This window comes from Enhydra lutris, unplaced genomic scaffold (genome assembly GCF_002288905.1).
Source record: "Enhydra lutris kenyoni isolate GAN:26980312 unplaced genomic scaffold, ASM228890v2 scaffoldscaffold19, whole genome shotgun sequence".
NCBI lineage: Eukaryota > Metazoa > Chordata > Mammalia > Carnivora > Mustelidae > Enhydra > Enhydra lutris.
In genome coordinates, this window is record NW_019154103.1 from 4,799,140 (window position 1) to 4,817,663 (window position 18,524).

An 18,524-nucleotide genomic window follows, 5' to 3' on the forward strand; every position below is an offset into this window, starting at 1 on the left:
ATGGGTAGGTAGTTGCTGAAATTTTCCACCTAGGCCTTCAGACTAAGGCTCATGAGTTCGTTCCTAATTTGTTACATTTACATTATTATTTAATTTGTGGTGAATCCAAGTATTTCAGTGATCTCCACTCAGTGAGTTAATTTGTTTTAGAATATTGACTAGCAGTGCTTATTTCTTGAATAGTTTTTTTTACCCAAGATAGTTAAGAACTTCCTATTCATTATAAAGGTCTCTGCCAGCTAAATGTTGAGAGTATGGAGAAGAAAAATGACCTGTTACTTTTTATGCAGCTTATTTCATAATAGTTTTTGTAAATGTGATGTTAAAACACTTGAGTCTCTTTCAGGGAGCTTAAGGTTATCCTTTTCTAACTATAGGTGTGGAGTTAATTTTCTTAATTTTCAACCAAAATAACATACCTTGTAACAGATTGAGTGCAGAAGCTATTTTGAAAACTCACATAGAATGTAGCAGTGCTAAGGATTTTAAAACTCTGAAAGGAACACCTCTTTGGTGTGCCCTTGAAAGAATGTATATTCTGCTTTAGATGGGAAGAATGTTATATAAATATAAGAGTGCTCATATTGGTTGGTAGTGTTGCTCCAGTCTTCTGTAACCGCCCTAATTTTTTTGTCTACTTGTTTTGTTAATTCCCAAGAGTGATAGGTTGAAATTTCCAATTTATTTGTGGATTTTCCGGTTTCTTCTTTTAGTTCTACTGGTTTTGTTTCATGTAGTTTGATACTATCTTGTTAGGTAGATACATATTTATGATATATATCATAAATATAATATATATGATTTATATATATATAACACAGATAACACACACACACACATATATAACATATATATATAACATGTATATATAACATATATATAACATATATATATATATATATATATATATATAAAGATTTTATTTACTTGACAGAGATACAGCAAGAGGGGGAACACAAGCAGTGGGAGTGGGAGAGGGAGAAGCCAGCTTCCTGCTGAGCAGGGAGCCTGATGCAGGGCTCCATCCCAGGACTCCAGGATCATGACCTGAATGGAAGGCAGCTGCTTAGTTAGCTAAGCCACCCAGGTGGCCTGCTTTTCATTTTTCTTTTTAAAATTCCCATCCCTATTTCTGTCTCACTAAAATTATTTTGTCCGAAGAATTCTCTTTAGTATTTCTTTTAGTATAGGCATACTGATAACCAGTTCTCTGTTTTTTGCCTGGAAAAAAAAATCTTTATTTTCCATTCATTTTATTAAAGATACCTTCACTGGATGTAGAATTCTTGCTTCACAGTTTTGTTTATTCAGTACTCGAAACACATCATTTTATGTTCTGGCTTGTAAATGTTTTCATAAGTCTTCCTGTAATTCTTATTCTTTTTTTTTTTTTTTTTTTTTTAATGTGTCTAATGCCCAGTGTGCTCTGGGCATTTTGAATGTGATTGTGTGTGGTATGCCTATGTGTATTTGGTGGTATGTGTTTTTTGTTTTGCATCCTTACTGTTCCATAATGTTCTTGGATCTGTGGTTTGGAGTCTGTTGTTAACTTTGGAAAATTCTCAGTCATCATTGTTCAGATAATTGTTTTGCTTCTTTTCTTCCCAGAGTTCTTACTGTACATAATTTGGACTGTTTGATACTGCCTTACATCTTTTGGGTGCTCTGTTACTTTTTTCTTCACTCTTTTTTATCTCTGCATTTCATTTTGTGTAATTTCTACAAGTTTACCCTCAGATGTTTTGAATGTGTTGATGAGCTTGTCAAAGGTATTCTGTCTGCTCTCATGTTTTTCTTTCTGACATGTCTGTTTGGTTATTTCTTATAGCTCATATATATGTTGAGATTCTTCTTTTGTTCCTTCATGTTGTTCACCTTTGTGACTTTAGTCTTGAACATATTATTCATAGTTATTTTAAATTTTTTATAGCACTAACATCTAAGCTATATCTGAGTTTTTTGATTGTTTTGTCTCTTGTCAGTATGTTTTTTCTTGTTTCTTTTTATACCTTACAATTTCTTACTCAAATCTGGATACATTTTGGGGCGCCTGGCTGGATCAGTTGGCCAGAGATTTATCTCTCGATTTTGGGGTCATGAATTTGAGCCCCATGTTGGGTACAGCAATTCCTAAAAAAAAAAAAAGAAGAAGAAAAGAAAATTAAAACCTGAGTACGTATCAAAGACAATAGAGACTGAGATAAATAGGGTTAATGTATGGAAACAGGCATGTCTTTTCCATTAGTATGGTTTTAGTGTATTTGTGTGGAGGGGACAGTTCAGGCAATTCAGTCAAGAATTGGTTGAAGTTTGGGGATTTTTTGGTTGGTATGGTTTATGATTGCTCACAGGTGTCTCACAGTCTTCAAATTCCTTTGTTACCTTAGGTCTGAGTGAGGCCTAGTTTCCCAGAGTCATTTTTTTAGCATCTGCTCCTTTGTATCTCCTCTTTGTGTCTGTCCTTCTGAGAAGGATTTTCTGCAGTCTTTTTTTTCTCCCCCATGGGAGTGAACTGTTGATTCTGCTTGCTAGCCTAGTGGCTAGCCTAGTAGTAAGGGGGTGGAGTCTAGTCAAGACGGGGAGATACTCTTCCTTCTGGTTCTGATTCAGCCACAGTCTGAGGGTAGGCTTTGTCTCTGTGGTGAGGTGCAGTGGGGTTGGTGGGGTGGTTCAGTTTTACCAATGATCCTTCCCCTCTCCACTCTGTAAGGTGTTTGTAATAGTCTGGACTCTGACATACCCCTGTCCTTCCTCCAGTGTTAGAGGATATTTTTTCTGTGCTCTTTCTTTACCTGCTCTCTTTCCCTGCCCTGAGGAAGATAATACTTGCTTTTTTCCTTCTTCCCCGCACTGAAGTGTTTTGTGTTGAGGAAAGGTAGAGGAATTTACAGGTACTGTTGCTCCTTTCTCTCAGGCTTGTACCTGGAGAGAGACCTGCCTCCAGGCTTTCTTCTGAGCCCCTAAGGGAGTGTATGGAGAATAGCCTATTGGTGGATGTGAATCCTTCTGTGTTTTGGCTCCTAGGGGTTCATTACTCAAACCAGTTTTCAGCTTTCAGTAATAAATTTTAAGCTTTTGCTGAGTTCTTTCCTGACTTTGTCACTCATGGTCTGCTCTCTGTAAATAACTGCTAGTTTCTTGTCTCTCCTTGAGTTAGAGTTCTAGTTGGCTGGTTGCCTTTTGGTAAGTTGTGAGACAACTGTGATTTTGCACATCATCCAGCTTTTGTTTTATTCTTATGGTTGAGAGCAGTGCTCTTTCCGTTTTTCTATATACTAAGCAGAATCCTCCCCCCACTACATTTTGGTTTTAATTTGAGAGATATAGGAAAGTTCCTTCTTAGACATGAAACATGACCTTAGACAAGGTGAATCATCTGTCAGTGTATATGTCAATATTGTCTTACATGATAGAAAACATTCTAGATGTTTTATGTATTACACTAAATATCGAAAATGAAAAGGTAATGAAAATGAAATTCACATTTATTTATAGGTATAATAATTCATGCATTGATACTGAGGAAGCAGCAGGATGGTTGCTTTATAGTAGCCTAGCCTATGTGCTAATGAATGAATCATAATATTTTTATTGGCATACAGTATTACAGTCATATTCATAATACTGTATTAGAAATACTATATTTACTAATTTCAGGAACAAAGCATCCATAAAACCAATTCAGAAGAAGGGTTCTCATTGTCCAGGCCTCCATGTTGTGTAACCAAAGGATTGGCAACTGGTGTTTATCTTTTCCCTGGAAGGCGTGGAGGTTAAAAGCTTTATAGATAAGGGTGGTCTTGATTATAAACCTGATGGCATTTGCACAAAACAGTAGAGTTAGCCTGTCCCTTCCTTCCTTAAATCCTGGTGCTTGCTTCTCTTCCTTACTAATATATGTCCTTTGTGGCATTTTTTTTCTTGATAGGGCACTTTCATCTGCCTTAAACACCTATTCTGGCAAATACCTTTTCTTCTCAATGATTTTTTTTTAATGGCATCTGGGATCTCGTCTGCTGTCTCTTGGTAGGCAGAAGGTGCTTCTCCTGTTATCTTGACATTTTTAAAGCCAAACCTTTTTCTAAAATTATCAAACCATCCTTTGCTAGCGTCAGATTCTCCAGCTTTAGATCCTTCACTTTCCTTTTGCTTCAGGTTGTTTTACTTCTTGATCATGTTAGATAGATATGCCTTTATTATAGCATTCCTGCACCCACATAAAAGTTGCTTTTCAGTGCAAGATAAAAAGGTATTTAGCAAAAAAATGTAAGGTCTTTGCACTTGCTAGCGTAGAAGCAGTGATGGCTTCATGAATTTCCTTATGCTGGATTCATTTATCTTGAAATGATGGATAGCTGCAGACCTTTCAACCTGTAGTACATAGCAAACAATTCAACTTTTTCTTGTCATGACTTTTCTCTATTCTTGGAAGCACTTCCAGCATCACTAGAGTCAGTTTGTATGCATCCTATGGTGTTATTCAAGGTTTACTATATTGTACTACACATAATGAAAAATATGCAAGAATTGTGAGAGATTACTTTTTTTTTCATTTTTTAAATTTATTTCTTTTCAGCGTAACAGAATTTATTGTTTATGCACCACACCCAGTGCTCCATGCAATACGTGCCCTCCATAATACCCACCACCTGGCTCTCCCAACCTCCCACCTCCCGCCCCTTCAAAACCCTCAGATTGTTTTTCAGAGTCCATAGTCTCTCATGGTTCATCTCCCCTTCCAATTTTCCTCAACTCCCTTCTCCTCTCCATCTCCCCATGTCCTCCATGTTATTTGTTATGTTCCACAAATAAGTGAAACCATATGATAATTGAGTCTCTCTGCTTGACTTACTTCACTCAGCATTATCTCTTCCAGTCCCATCCATGTTGATAGAAAAGTTGGGTATTCATCCTTTCTGATGGAGGCATAATACTCCATAGTGTATATGGACCACATCTTCCTTATCCATTCGTCCGTTGAAGGGCATCTTGGTTCTTTCCACAGTTTGGCAACCGTGGCCATTGCTGCTATAAACATTGGGGTACAGATGGCCCTTCTTTTCACTACATCTGTATCTTTGGGGTAAATACCCAGTAGTGCAATTGCAGGGTCATAGGGAAGCTCTATTTTTAATTTCTTAAGGAATCTCCACACTGTTCTCCAAAGTGGCTGCACCAACTTGCATTCCCACCAACAGTGTAAGAGGGTTCCCCTTTCTCCACATCCTTTCCAACACACGTTGTTTCCTATCTTGTTAATTTTGGCCATTCTAACTGGTGTAAGGTGGTAGAGAGATCACTTTTTACTGCAGTATGCTGCTTACTAGAGAGATAAACTGCTTACCCAGAGATGCTAATGTCACATGGTATTTTAAGCGGTACTGGCAATACATGAACTCACCACAATAGCAACAGGAGGTGGGTATGAAACTATTACAGTGGCACAGTATGTACTACAGTTAATTATATGCAGTTATCACTTAATGCCACATCTTTACTTTTGTTTATGTGTCTCTTGACTATAAATGGTATCATGTATAGTCTAGATGTTGTATGTAAAAGTTGTGATAACTTTTTATAATAGATTTGTCATTTACTACCATAAAAATATGCACAATAATTTTGCTTCTAAAGCAATGTCTTTAGTATTTACATTTAGTTGTGTTTGTGACCTTTTTCTCTTTTTTTGATATTTCTAGGCTACGTGGTTTGTCTTTGTTTTCAAATTGTTGCAAATCTCCAAAAAAAAATTTCCAATACATTTATTGAAAAAAAAATCCATGTATAAGTGGGCCTACGCAGGCCAAACCTGTGTTGTTCAAGGGTCAAGTGTACTTTCAAATGTGCCTTTTATAGTCCAGCTGAGATGCAGAAGGTGGTGTTAGCTGTAGAGTTTTAAAATCCCTAGTACTTTATTTAATTCTATAGATTTTCAGTAAATATGTAAATAATTTAGGTTGGTAAGATAAATGTTTTTAAAATATCTTTTGGTCAGTTCTAGATTCTTTGTTCTCTTAGCTGGTTATTTTGCACACACCTGATAATAAGAGAGAACACAAATAAGGTGAGTAGCATTGTTCCTTAAAAGGCAAAAACCGGTAGGTAAGACACATTTATATATGGTATAGTTAAGAGTAGTTTAGATATAGAACAGAGCAGAATGATACATGTGCATATATTTACTTATGTATATAAGTAGACATATGTAATGTATCTGTAACATACATAATTTATATTAAAATAACTAAAACCCCTTTAATAAGAAATTCAAGATGAATTGATATTGGTGATAAGGTTTTTAGTTTATTTTTAATAAAAGAGTTATTTGCTTTGGGTAATACTCTATGAGATATATTATTTTTCTCTGGCATTTTACTATAAGGAAGAAGCAGTACATACTTATTAACTTGCAATATGAAATTAAGATAATTGATTTAGAATTTAAATGTATGTGAACATTTAAGGAAGTACTTGAAGGGATAAAAGGACATTTCGAAGTAAATTAAGTAGTTAGGAAACTTATAGTGTGGAAATAATAGGGCTATAGGCATTAATATTAAGTTGTTTAAATGGTTAACTCCTGGCTGATTTTAGCTGTTGATGCTTTCTAAATTGAATGGCAATTCAGTTGTGAAATTTTAGTTTTTAGAAAAATTTTTGCTTAATCAAGTAAAAGTTTTAGTAAATTTCAATCCTTATTTTCTGATTAGCTACAAAATAGTATTTTGTCAGTCGTAACCCCCCCCCCAACTCTTCTTAAAAGGGAGTATTCTAAAGAACCTAAATTATTACAAATGGAAAGAAAATTTATAACCTCCCCTTATATAGAAAACACTACATTGAGGATTTGAAGTTAGAGAGTGGTATCCTATTGATAGATAATTGGCTTTCTTGTGCAAAATGGAACTGAAATAATAGCCTAGGGATAGATTTATCCCATGGTTAAAAACATTAGCTTCACAGTTACACAGACGAGTCTCAGCATTTCTATTACCAGCTCTGCATTTGGATCACTTAACCTCTCTAAATCTGTTTATTCATCAGTAAAATGGAGTCAATATTATTGCCTCCTCACAGCGGGTATTGTAAACATTAAATGGATAATGCATGTGTTTGCTATGGTCACTGACACATAATGTTCAATAAATGTTAGCTATTATTACAAAATACAGAGTTAGGTAAATGTAGAGGATAGAACGTTAAGTGTAGAGGATATAGACCTTGAACCCAGGTCTAGGTTTGAAATTTCATTACATGTGAACCATTTATTATGCACCTCTGCTTTTGGCATAGCATAGATGGGAGGAAGACAAAGTCTAGGGGTCTAGGGTCTCTTTCATCCCATTTTTATGCTTTTTCATTTAGACTAATCTAGTGAGTGGCTTTTAGTGGTTTTTATGTTACAGACTCCATTATGAATCTAAAATTTTTGAGTCCTCTTTTTAAGAAAAATACACATATGCAAAATTTTATGCACAACTTGGATGGGTTCGTGCTGTTTCCTTTTAAAGCTTATCTGTGTAACACCTGTTCTTGGAGAAACAATTGATTTCAGCACAAAATTATTAGAAGGAAGATGGGGTTGCATCCCAAAGTAACTAAGACAAGGGCAGTAGTGTAATTTGTAGGTTGCTTTTTATTGCAATGTCTTTACGTCTGTAAGAATTTTACATATTACTTTGTTTTCTTAGTAGTAATGAAGTTACCAGTCATGACCCAGAAATGCACAGGATCTTGTCAAAGGCCAGATATCACTTGTATGAGAAGAATATTCTGTGAACAAAACCATTTTAGTGTAGTATTGTACTAGTGAAGTAGAGGTACCAATAAGACATTTATTGGTTGATTACTTACTATGTGCCTGTACATTCCCTGCTAAGCCCTTTACATCCATTTCATCCATGTAAAAGTAGATTCCACTGTTAATCCCATTTTGTAAATAGAAAATCTCAGATTTAGGCTTAGATTTTGCTTGAGGTTACATAACTTTTAATGGGAGACTTTTGGATTCAAACCCAAGTCTGTCTATAAAGCTACACGCTCTTACCTCCTATGCCAAGTTACCGAATGTAAAATGTTTAGTATTTTAGTTAGGTTGTGCTGTCCTCCCTCCTCCCTTATCATGGGAGCTCCTTTATACGTTTTACAAATGTAAAATTTTTGTTTGCTCTTTTGAAATGATGAAATACCTTTTCTTCTCTGGTTCCCCAAACTATAGATGTAATTAATATCTCTGATACTGATAGGTAATGTGAGATAAACTTTTAAGATCCTATAAATCTATTTTCTGAGAATTTATTATGAAAATTTAGGGGAGAATTGTTTTTTTAAGGTGTAACAGGGCACCTGGGTGGCCCAGTTGTCTAAGTATCTGACTCCTGATTTTGGCTCAGGTCATGATCCCTAGGTTGGGATTCCAAGGTTTGAAATTGAGCCTTGTGTGGGGCTCTGCACTGGGTGTGGAGCCTGCTTAAGATTCTCACTCTCTGGGGCCCGTGGGTGGCTCGTTGGTTGAGCATCTGGCTCTTGATTTTGGTTCAGGTTGTGATCTCATGGGTTGTGGGATTGAGCCTTATGGTTGGGCTCTACACTGTGGGGGAAGTCTGCTTGGGATTCTCTTCTGTCCCTCTGCCCCTCCTCTGCTTGTGTGCTTGCTCACTCTCTTTTTCTCTCTCAAATAAATACTTCTTAAAAAAAAAAAAAAGGTATGTTGTAACTTGGCAGTGTATTATTTGAAGACATTAAGCCAAAACCAACTGACTTATTTGAGATGCCGTTTTCTAGTAGACTTTGATCTGGAAGAGCTAGGATGGCAAGTAGTAGAAAGCTTTTATTATTTGATTCTGATGAGGAAATAGATTCTGTAGGTGAGTTTATTATAAAAACATATTCACAATACCATAAATAGTTTATTGTAAACTGAAGTAGATTACAATTTAAAAGTGCTTAGCTTAAATCAAATGTTAGCAGTTTTTTCAAGTGTATTTGTACTTTTTCTTCTTTGGCTTAAAATAGCTATATACAAGCTGGGTTATTTGAACAGTTTATTTCCTAATCTTTCCTATTATATAAGACCTACTGCTTTTGGTTCTGGGTGCCAACAGAAGTCCTTCTGCACCCCTGATGATGTTTTTTTCTCCTGGACTTCTCATTTTGGCTCTGTCCCTTTATATTCCTCCACCTGGGTGTCTTCTGACAGCCTTACCTGACTTTTCCCTCAAGCATCTCAAAAGAACTTGGTATTCATCTGATGATTGTATTGGTCAAATTTGTTAATTTACACTTTATAGAGTTTTCCTTTCTTCTGTATATGGGAAGTTATTTATACTTAATAGACTTTTAAAACTGTGATTAGCTCAATTTTTTGCATATGAATTTTTAATAATTTTTAGGCTTTTCTTACAGGAATGTAACCCTGTATTGTAAAGTTATTTTCACAGGATAGTCAGACTCACATGTTTAAATGTCACTTTGATATAAAGAGTTATATTTTCAGTGATTACTTGTTTAGTTAAAAATGAGGCAACCTGGGGCACCTGGGTGGCTCAGTGGGTTGACCGTCCACCTCTTGATTTCAGCTCAGATTGTGATATCAGGGTTGTGGGATTGAGACCCATATTGCTTCAGGCTGTCTGCTCAGTGGGGAGTCTACTTGGGATTCTCTCTCTCTCTCTCCCTCACTCCCCCCTCATCCCCTCCCCCATTCTCACTTTCTCTTACTTGCTTTCCTTTTCTTTCTCTTAAATAAATCTTTTTTTAAAAATGAGGCAACTTTTTAAAAATTGAGTTTGACTAATATTGCATTTGTAATAATTTGGGTGGGTTATATAGAAGATTTGTGTATTCTTGGAGGTAAGAGTTTAGGTAGTTAACTAATTGCTGGTGTATGGAGTTTATATCTCAGAGAAATATGAAGTGTCTTAAAATAATCATATTTAGGGGCGCCTGGGTGGCTCAGTGGGTAAAAGCCTCTGCCTTCGGCTCAGGTCATGATCCCAGGGTTCTGGGATCGAGCCCCGCATGGGGCTCTCTGCTCCGTGGGGAGCCTGCTTCCTCCTCTTTCTCTGCCTGCCTCTCTGCCTACTTGTGATCTCTGTCTGTCAAATAAATAAAATCTTTTAAAAAAATCATATTTATTTGGTAGGTGTACAATGACATGAATTTTACTGTCTCCTTGTCCACAAACAGAAGAATTGGTTAATGACATAAAACAAACAAGATATATTGAGAAAGGTATCTAGTCTGTTTAGTAGACTAAATGGGTTTCAAAGACTTTGGGGTTTTATTTGATCAATTTAGAATGCTAACTTTACTTTTATATGTGCTAACTGTATGTATAAAAGAGAAAGGTGAGGGGCGCCTGGGTGGCTCAGTGGGTTAAGCCGCTGCCTTCGGCTCAGGTCATGATCTCAGGGTCCTGGGATCGAGCCCCGCATCAGGCTCTCTGCTCAGCAGGGAGCCTGCTTCCCCCTCTTTCTCTGTCTGCTTCTCTGCCTGCTTGTGATCTCTCTCTGTCAAATAAATAAATAAGATCTTAAAAAAAAAAGAGAGAGAAAGGTGAACCAGTTTTAACATTCTTTTTTTTTTTAAAAGATTTTATTTATTTATTTGAAACAGAGAGAGATCACAAGTAGGCAGAGAGGCAGGCATAGAGAGAGAGGAGAAAGCAGGCTCCCCGCTGAGCAGAGAGCCCGATGCGGGCCTCGATCCCAGGACCCTGAGATCATGACCTGAGCCGAAGGCAGAGGCTTAACCCACTGAGCCACCCAGGTGCCCAGTTTTAACATTCTTCAATTTGTATCTGAAAGCAGTATTTTAGAAATATTTGCTTTTTAGTAGGACTTCTTTCATTGGACTTGAAAACGTATTCTGTATTTTCTAATAGATTTCTTAACCAGAGGTGGTTATTAGGCAGTTGTAGCTTCTAGAATTTATCTGTGAGTTTGGAACCAAGAAAGAGCCTTCTTAGGGAACTGAAATCGCTGTTGTGAAGCCTTTAGACATTATGTAGGAAGCTTTTATTTCAGAGTATATATTCCATATATAATTTTAACCATTTGATAATATGGTCTCTTGGTACACAGGTAATGAAGTAAAAACTTAAGAACAAGAAAATTATAAGTTAGAATCTTTTTCTACTAAAGGGATAGGGAAATAGAAATATATTTCAGGAGTACCTATTTGAAAAGAGTAAAGAAATTGATTTATTAAAAATGGTATTTGTTTATCATGTATTAGCCTGGAGAAATGAAGCATACATGGGATTTCTATTTGGTATTAATAAAAATAGAATTTTGTGAACTTTTTGTTGCTTGTTTGTATTTTGTTGGTGAAGTTTTCTAAGTTTTATGGTCAGTAAGCAATACCAACTTTGGTGTAATATATTACTGATAAATTACTGTGAAAGGTGGAACCATTTGATTTAAATCTAGTATAGAAAACATTATTCATGAACTATTAAAGTCTGCCTTCTTGCACTTTGGAGAAATGGGTGATTCTAAAGCAAGGAGAATACAAAATGAGCAGAGATCAAATGCTTAAGCAAATAGATTCTAAAAGGCTAAAACTGAAATAATGATAGTGTTTAATTTTAACCTAAAGAATGAAATAAATATCCATGAGTCCATACTGATAGAAATAAATGATGAATAAACAGATGGAGCTGAAAGGACAAATCTTAATACAGATTTCCAAATAATAATTGTGGATTCTACTCTTGAGGGGTAGAGCTTAATTGTCCTCTATTTTAGTGTGGGGTAGGCTTAGCAACTCATCTTAAAAGCTGAGTACATGTTTGCCAGCAGAAAAGAGGACTGTACTGGGCATTTTAGACACAGTGTAAATAAAAGCATTGGGATAGCAAAGCATGTTCTTCCAGTTTCTGTTACGAAGATATACATATGCTGGGTTATATTATTTGGATTTCATCCTGTTCTTGGTGGGTCAAACATTAGAGGATACAAGACTTCCTGACAGTTTTACAATATGACATGGAGGTGGATCTTGAAATAAGAGACTGAGAAGTAATATAGATTAGAGAAGAAACAGAAGTAGAAGTGAGTAATATTATAGAAGCCAAGGTCAAAGAGTTTTTAAGGAAGATCTTTAGTGTGAGATTCCTTTAAAAAAAAAAAAAAAAAAAACAAACCCACATATACACACACACACACACACACAATAAAGACAGACTTGAGAAATTTGGTTTGGAAATTCATAGACTGCCTGTGACTTTGAAGTACCTCTGCAAGAATAGGTGAGGAAAGGCTAAGTTGCAGTGGGTTGAGAAGTGAATGAGAAGAGGGAAGTAGAGGAAATCAAGACTTCTTATTGATGGGAAGGAGGGAGATCAAGTAGGTGGAAGTCTAGCACGGGAGATAGAGTTAAAGGAGGGCTAGTTGAAGATGAGAACTGTGTTTATACACTGAGAAGATCTTAGTGGAAGAACTGAAGACACGTTAGGGAAGAAGTTAAGTAACTACTGAAGGAGAGTGTCCCAGAGGAACTGGAAATGATGGACTGAAGATTTTTATGCAAGTGTTAATTTTGAAATGAGTGTTACTGCCTCCTCACAAATAATAAGGAAGGTTGGCGGTATATATAAATTTGGAAAGTCATTATATGGAGAAGAAAGTTGAGGTTTATTTCTATGGCTTCTGTTTTTATCTCTGGGGAAGGAAACAGTTTTATGTTGAGTCTGAGAAAGTTGAAATGTTAAAGGGCCTTAAAAAATGTGTTTCGGGGTTGGAATGGTCACTGCAATGAAAAGAAAATGGAATAAATTTGGAGTGGTTGAAAATCTTGCCAAACCAAATGCAATAGTTTGTTAAAAGGATACCATGTTATAATCAATTTATAAAAAATAAAATTAAAAAAAAAAAGAGTCCTAAGTACCAGTCAATGTTGGAAATCAATTTGCGACAGAGACAATAAACATTTATATCTGGAAAAAAAAAAAAAAAAAAAAAGGATACCATGTTATAATCAAGCAGGTAGAGCTTTTCCAGGAATTCAAGGCTGGTTTAACCTTTAAAAATTAATTAGCGTAATTCACCATATTATAAATTAAAAGAGAAAAACCATATGATTATCTTAATGTAGAAGAAACATTTGACAAAATACAACACTCAATCACTCATGATGAAAATACTTAGTATACTTAGAAAAAGGAGAACTTAAGCAGCACCTGGGTGGCGCAGTTGGTTAAGTGTCCAACTCTTGGTTTTGGCTGAGGTCCTGATCTCACATTGTGGGATCAAACCCGGTGTCGGCTCTGCGCTCAGCATGCAGTCTGCTTGATACTCTTTCTCCCTCTCCTTCTGCCCCTCCCCCCCGTGTGTGGTCTTTCTCCCTTTCTCTAAAATAAATAAATAAATCTTTTAAAAAAGAGAGCACTTTCTAAACTTGATAAAGAGCATCTATGAAAAGCTGTAACAGCTAACACAATACTGAATAGTGAAGACTAAGTCTTTCTACCTAAGATCAACATTGTTCATTCCCAACACTTCCCATTGTAATGAAAGTTCTGTCCAATATAAAGAGGCAAGGAAAAAAAAAAAAAGGCACCTAGCCTAGAAAGGAAAAAGTAAAACTGTCTTTATTTGCAGGTCATTTGGCCATTTGTGTAGAAAATATAAATGGAGAAATATACCTTGTTAATAGTTGGGAAGACTTGATGTTACTGTGATATGAATTCTCTCAAAATGGATCTGTAAATGCAATGCAATTCCAATAAAAATCCCAGCAGGTTGTTTTATAGAATCAAATAAGATGATTCTAAAGGGCATATAGAAATGTAAAAGCCTAGAATAACCAAAACAACTTTGAAAAAGGACAAGAAATTTGGACAGCTAACATTACTTAATTTGAAGACTTAATAGAAAACCCCAGTAATCATAATAGTGTGATACTGACATAGAGGTAGACAGGTAGAACAATGGGACAGAAGAGAGTATCCAGAAATAAATCCATCCATATACAGATTACTGATTTTTTAAAAAGATGCAGTGGTAATGTTGTGCAGAAAGGACAGTCTTTTAAAGAAATGATGCTGTATAAATGAGAAAAAAACTTTAATCCATACCTCATACTATATTTTTAAAAATTAACTTAAAAAGGAACATCGATTTAAATGCAAAACTGAAAGTATAAAACTATTAGAGAAAAACATGAAAAAGAATCTTTGTGTTCTTGGCTTTGTCAAACATTTCTCAGATAAATCAAGATCCATAAAAGAACAAATTCACAAATCGGAGTTCATAAAAAGGCAAAACTTTTGCTATTTAAAAGACATTCTGCAAAGAATGAAAGGATAAGCCGGAGACTGGGAGAAAAATCCTGCCAAACATATATCTGATAAAGGACTGATACATGCAAGCGCACAAAACCTAACAATAAGAGAAAAAAACAGTTAAAACATTGGGAAACGATTTTTGAATATTTTTAACAATTCCCCACAGAAGATGGATGGCAAAAGGCAATGAAAAAGTGCTCAATGTTAGCTATTAGGATAATGTAAATTCAAATCAAATGAGATAGTAGTATATACCTACTAGAATGGCTACAATTTAAAGGACTGACCATACCAAGTGTTGGTGAGATGTGGAGGAACTGGCATACTCCTAGAGTGCCACTGGGACTATAAAATAGAATAACCCTATTGGAAAAGTTTGGCAGTTTCTTAAAAAGTTAAACGTATACCTATCATGTGATGTAGCCATTCTACTTTTAGATAGTTACCCAAGAGAAAAGGAAATTTATGTTCATGGGAAGACTTATACATGAATGTTAATAGCACCTTTATTTATAATAGTAAAAACACTACAAATGACCTAACAGTCTATCTGTAGGTGAATGAATTGACAGGCTGTGGAGTATCTGTACAGTCGACTACTACTCAATGAAAAGGAATGAAACTCTTGATATGTTGCAAGAAAACGAGCAAATCTCAAAATAATTGTGCTGAGTGAAAGAAGGCAGACAGGAAAGTATATACTGTATGATCTCATTTATTTAGAATTCTTAACTATGAAAACTATAGTCACAGAAAGCAGTGGGTGGGATAAAAAGGGAGGGATTATCAAGGTGGACAAGGAGACTTAATATTTTGATTGAAATAGATGCATTAGTATATATATGTATGTCAAACCTTATCAAATTGTGTATTTAAATAGTTGGTTTATTGTATGTTAAACTCAACGAAACTGTTTAATAATTTAGAAGAAAACAAAAACTTTTTTGCCAAGGTATTTGTGATATAGTTGAAATGTGAAAGGACAAAAAAACAAGTTAAAATATTATTGAGTATTTGGAAAAAGGGATCACACACATTATCTTGATAGCCTTAAATAGTTGCCAGTGGTATTTTTAAAAATACTGTTATTTCTCAGTGTTTGAATGTCTTTCTTCATGTAATACAAAGTTACTGAGAAAAATGACACAACTCTTCTTTTTTCCTCCTCCTTTTTTTTTTTTTTTTAAAGGAGTGACAGTTCATTCAGATTCTTTGTATTCTTCTTCGTCTATATTTGTCAGTTTGCTGTTCATGTACTCCAAGCTGCAGGATTTCACAATTGGGGAAACTGGTAAGTCATTTACTTTAATTACTTTAGTTTTAATCTGTTTATCTAGTATCTCTATGTAATTTTGGCTTCCTAAAAATAGTTGACATAGAAAAGCCAGATTAGCAAAAGTAAACAAATGTGAAAATACTAAAAAATGCAATTTAAAAAATGTCAAAGGCATAACTTTTGGGCAAACCATTCTGAAAATTATGTTGTCGTTTTTAAAAAATAGCATATTGTATCTAGTTTAAATGAAATGTGTATGTAACAGGCACTAAGAGGAAGAGTAAAAAGAATACTGAGGAGTTGTCAAATAGCTGGGCCAAGGATTGTGAAAAGGAGAGAAAAGAACTTCTAGGACTTAAGGAAAAAGGTATCTATTATGTGTAAAGCACTATTTAGGTATTGTGATGTATATTTCCATACACACACAAATACACACTTATGCACATGGACACTTATCTTTGGAAAATGGGATCAGTGCAATGTTCACTCTGTGGGAGACACTCAGAAACTGAAACTAAATTATTTACACTCAGGTTAGGAGATAATGGCAGATTGGTATCTCTCTTCATACACTTTGGGGCAAACATTCCTTGAATGAAATGGTGGGTGAAGAGTACACATCTCTGAAATTAACCCTCTTCTTTTTTATTTTAATTGAGTTGCATACAGTTGAATTCTTATAAGCAAAAGCATGTACAAGGTAACTTTGCTGCAGTGTTTACAAAAATTAAGGATGTAACTAGAGTATATAGAGGACTTAAATTTTGTGTGCTAGTTCTGAATCAGAGTGGAGAATGGCAGTCAGACTATAGGTAGCTTTGTGGATCCTCTAATGGTCATGCATACATGAAGAGAATTTATATGGGTACTTTAAATTAGTTCTAAAAAAATACATTCTCATTTCAAATAGTGTATTTAGTCTTTGGCATATGAGGGAAAGGAAATGTTTTAAATGTTTAATTAAAAATATACTGCCTATGTTAATAGAACCAGTTTTTTTATTCTTATGAAATTGAAGTAATTTCTTTTGCTTTTTAGCACAAATTTAGAAAAATGTGTTAAAATTGAGCATAACATTGTGTAGTGGCTTCATAGCAAAGGAGACTGCTAGTGAGGGGGCATATAGGATGACATGTTTTAAGATACCTAGACCTCATATGATTCAGCAGATTTAAAAAAAAAAAAAATTTTGTTTATTTTGAGATAATTGCAGGTTCACATAGTTACAAGAAGTAATACTGTTTACCCAGTTTTTCCTGTTGGTAACATGTTGCAAAACCGTGGTGTAATGTCAAAACCAGGATCTTGACATTCGTAGAGCAAAGATAAAGAACCTTTCCATCACCACAGAATCTTCCATGTTGCCCTTTTATAGCACATTCACTTCCTCCTGTCCTCATTTACTTCTTAACCCAGCAGTCACTAATCTGTTCATCATTTCCATTGTTTTGTCATTTCAAGAGTGTTATAGAAATGGAATCATAGGGTATGTAATTTTTGTCTTTTCTTTGCTTGGTGTAGTTCTCCAGAGATTCATCTCGATTGTTGTGTGTATCAATAGTTTGTTCATTTTTATTCCTGAGTAAAACTGTAGATGTACCACAGTTTGTTTAATCATTCACCATTTGAAGGACTCTGGACTGTTTCTAACTTTAGGCTATTATAAATAAAGCCTCTGTAAACATTTGTGAACAAATTTTGTGTGAACATCCACTTTCACTTCTCTGTGATAAATACCCAAGAGTATAATTGTTGGTTCATATGGAAGTTGCATGTGTAGTCATTTTTAAGAAACTAACAAACTGTTTTTCAGAATGACCCTGCCAGGTTACATCCCCACCAACAATGTATGAGTGACTCAGTCTCCACATCCTGACCAGGATTGGTGTTACCATTTTTAAAAAATTTAGCTATTCTGATAGATGTGTAGTGATAGCTCACTAAAGTTTTTAAAAAGTTGTATTTCTCCAATGACTCATAATGTTGAACTTCTTTTCTTGTGATTGTTTGCCTCTTTATATCCCCTTGAAACATATTTTCATGTCTTTTGCCCATTTTCTAATGGAATTTTTTTTTTCTAACCATTGAGCTTTGAAAGTTCTTCATATATTCTGGATGCTAATTGTTGGTTGGGTATACAGTTCGCAAATATTTTCTTTCGTAATTAAGCAGAATTTAAAAAGAACTGAAAGTAAAAATGAGCACATTTGCTTAAAAAAAAGTAAAATCTGGCGGTACACACTTAAGGCTCTGGTACTTAGTGTTGGATTTGAATTCAGACTATGCCATTTATTAGCCGTGTGACTTTGAGCAAGTTAGTGAGTATCTCTGACTGAGGTGCTCATCTGCAAAATAAGGATTTAAAACAGCATCTATCTTATGGAATTGTGAAAATAAAGTGAGTTAATATGAATAACTTGGATATTGCCTGGCTTATAAGTGCTGAAAATGTATTGGTTACTATTTTTTTTTAAAGCAGTCATTCACTTACTTGTCTAATCACACTTTTTTTTTTTTTTTTTTTTTGTAATTACTTCTTAGTGGTTGGATTTCATCCCTTACTGGTCTCAACCAAAGTATTCCTGTTGGAATTATGATGATAATCATAGCAGCACTTTTCACAGCATCAGCGGTCATCTCACTAGTTATGTTTAAAAAGGTAAGTGAATTTTACATCTATAAATTTTTTTTTTTAAAGATTTTATTTATTTATTTGACAGAGATCACAAGCAGGCAGAGAGGCAGGCAGAGAGAGAGGGGGAAGCAGGCTCCCCGCTGAGCAGAGAGCCCGATGTGGGGCTCGATCCCAGGATCCTGGAATCATGACCTGAGCCGAAGGCAGAGGCTTTAGCCCACTAAGCCACCCAGGCGCCCCTACATCTATAAATTTTTATACTTAATCACGTTCAGTTCCCATCTTCCCATTTTGCTCTTAATTCAGTGTAACCTCAAGCTGTT

At 35.2% G+C, this 18,524-nt stretch overlaps 1 protein-coding gene across 2 annotated transcripts in view; it reads left to right on the forward strand.

Moving 5' to 3' along the window:
* LOC111148292 (secretory carrier membrane protein 1) overlaps nt 1–18,524 on the forward strand; it is a 130,184-nt gene that overhangs the window by 90,542 nt on the left and 21,118 nt on the right. For both annotated transcript variants that reach the window (XM_022504773.1, XM_022504774.1), the window contains 2 exons: nt 15,480–15,581; nt 18,108–18,225. In XM_022504773.1, the coding sequence (XP_022360481.1) occupies nt 15,480–15,581; nt 18,108–18,225 (220 nt within the window). The remainder of the gene's footprint in view (nt 1–15,479; nt 15,582–18,107; nt 18,226–18,524) is intronic.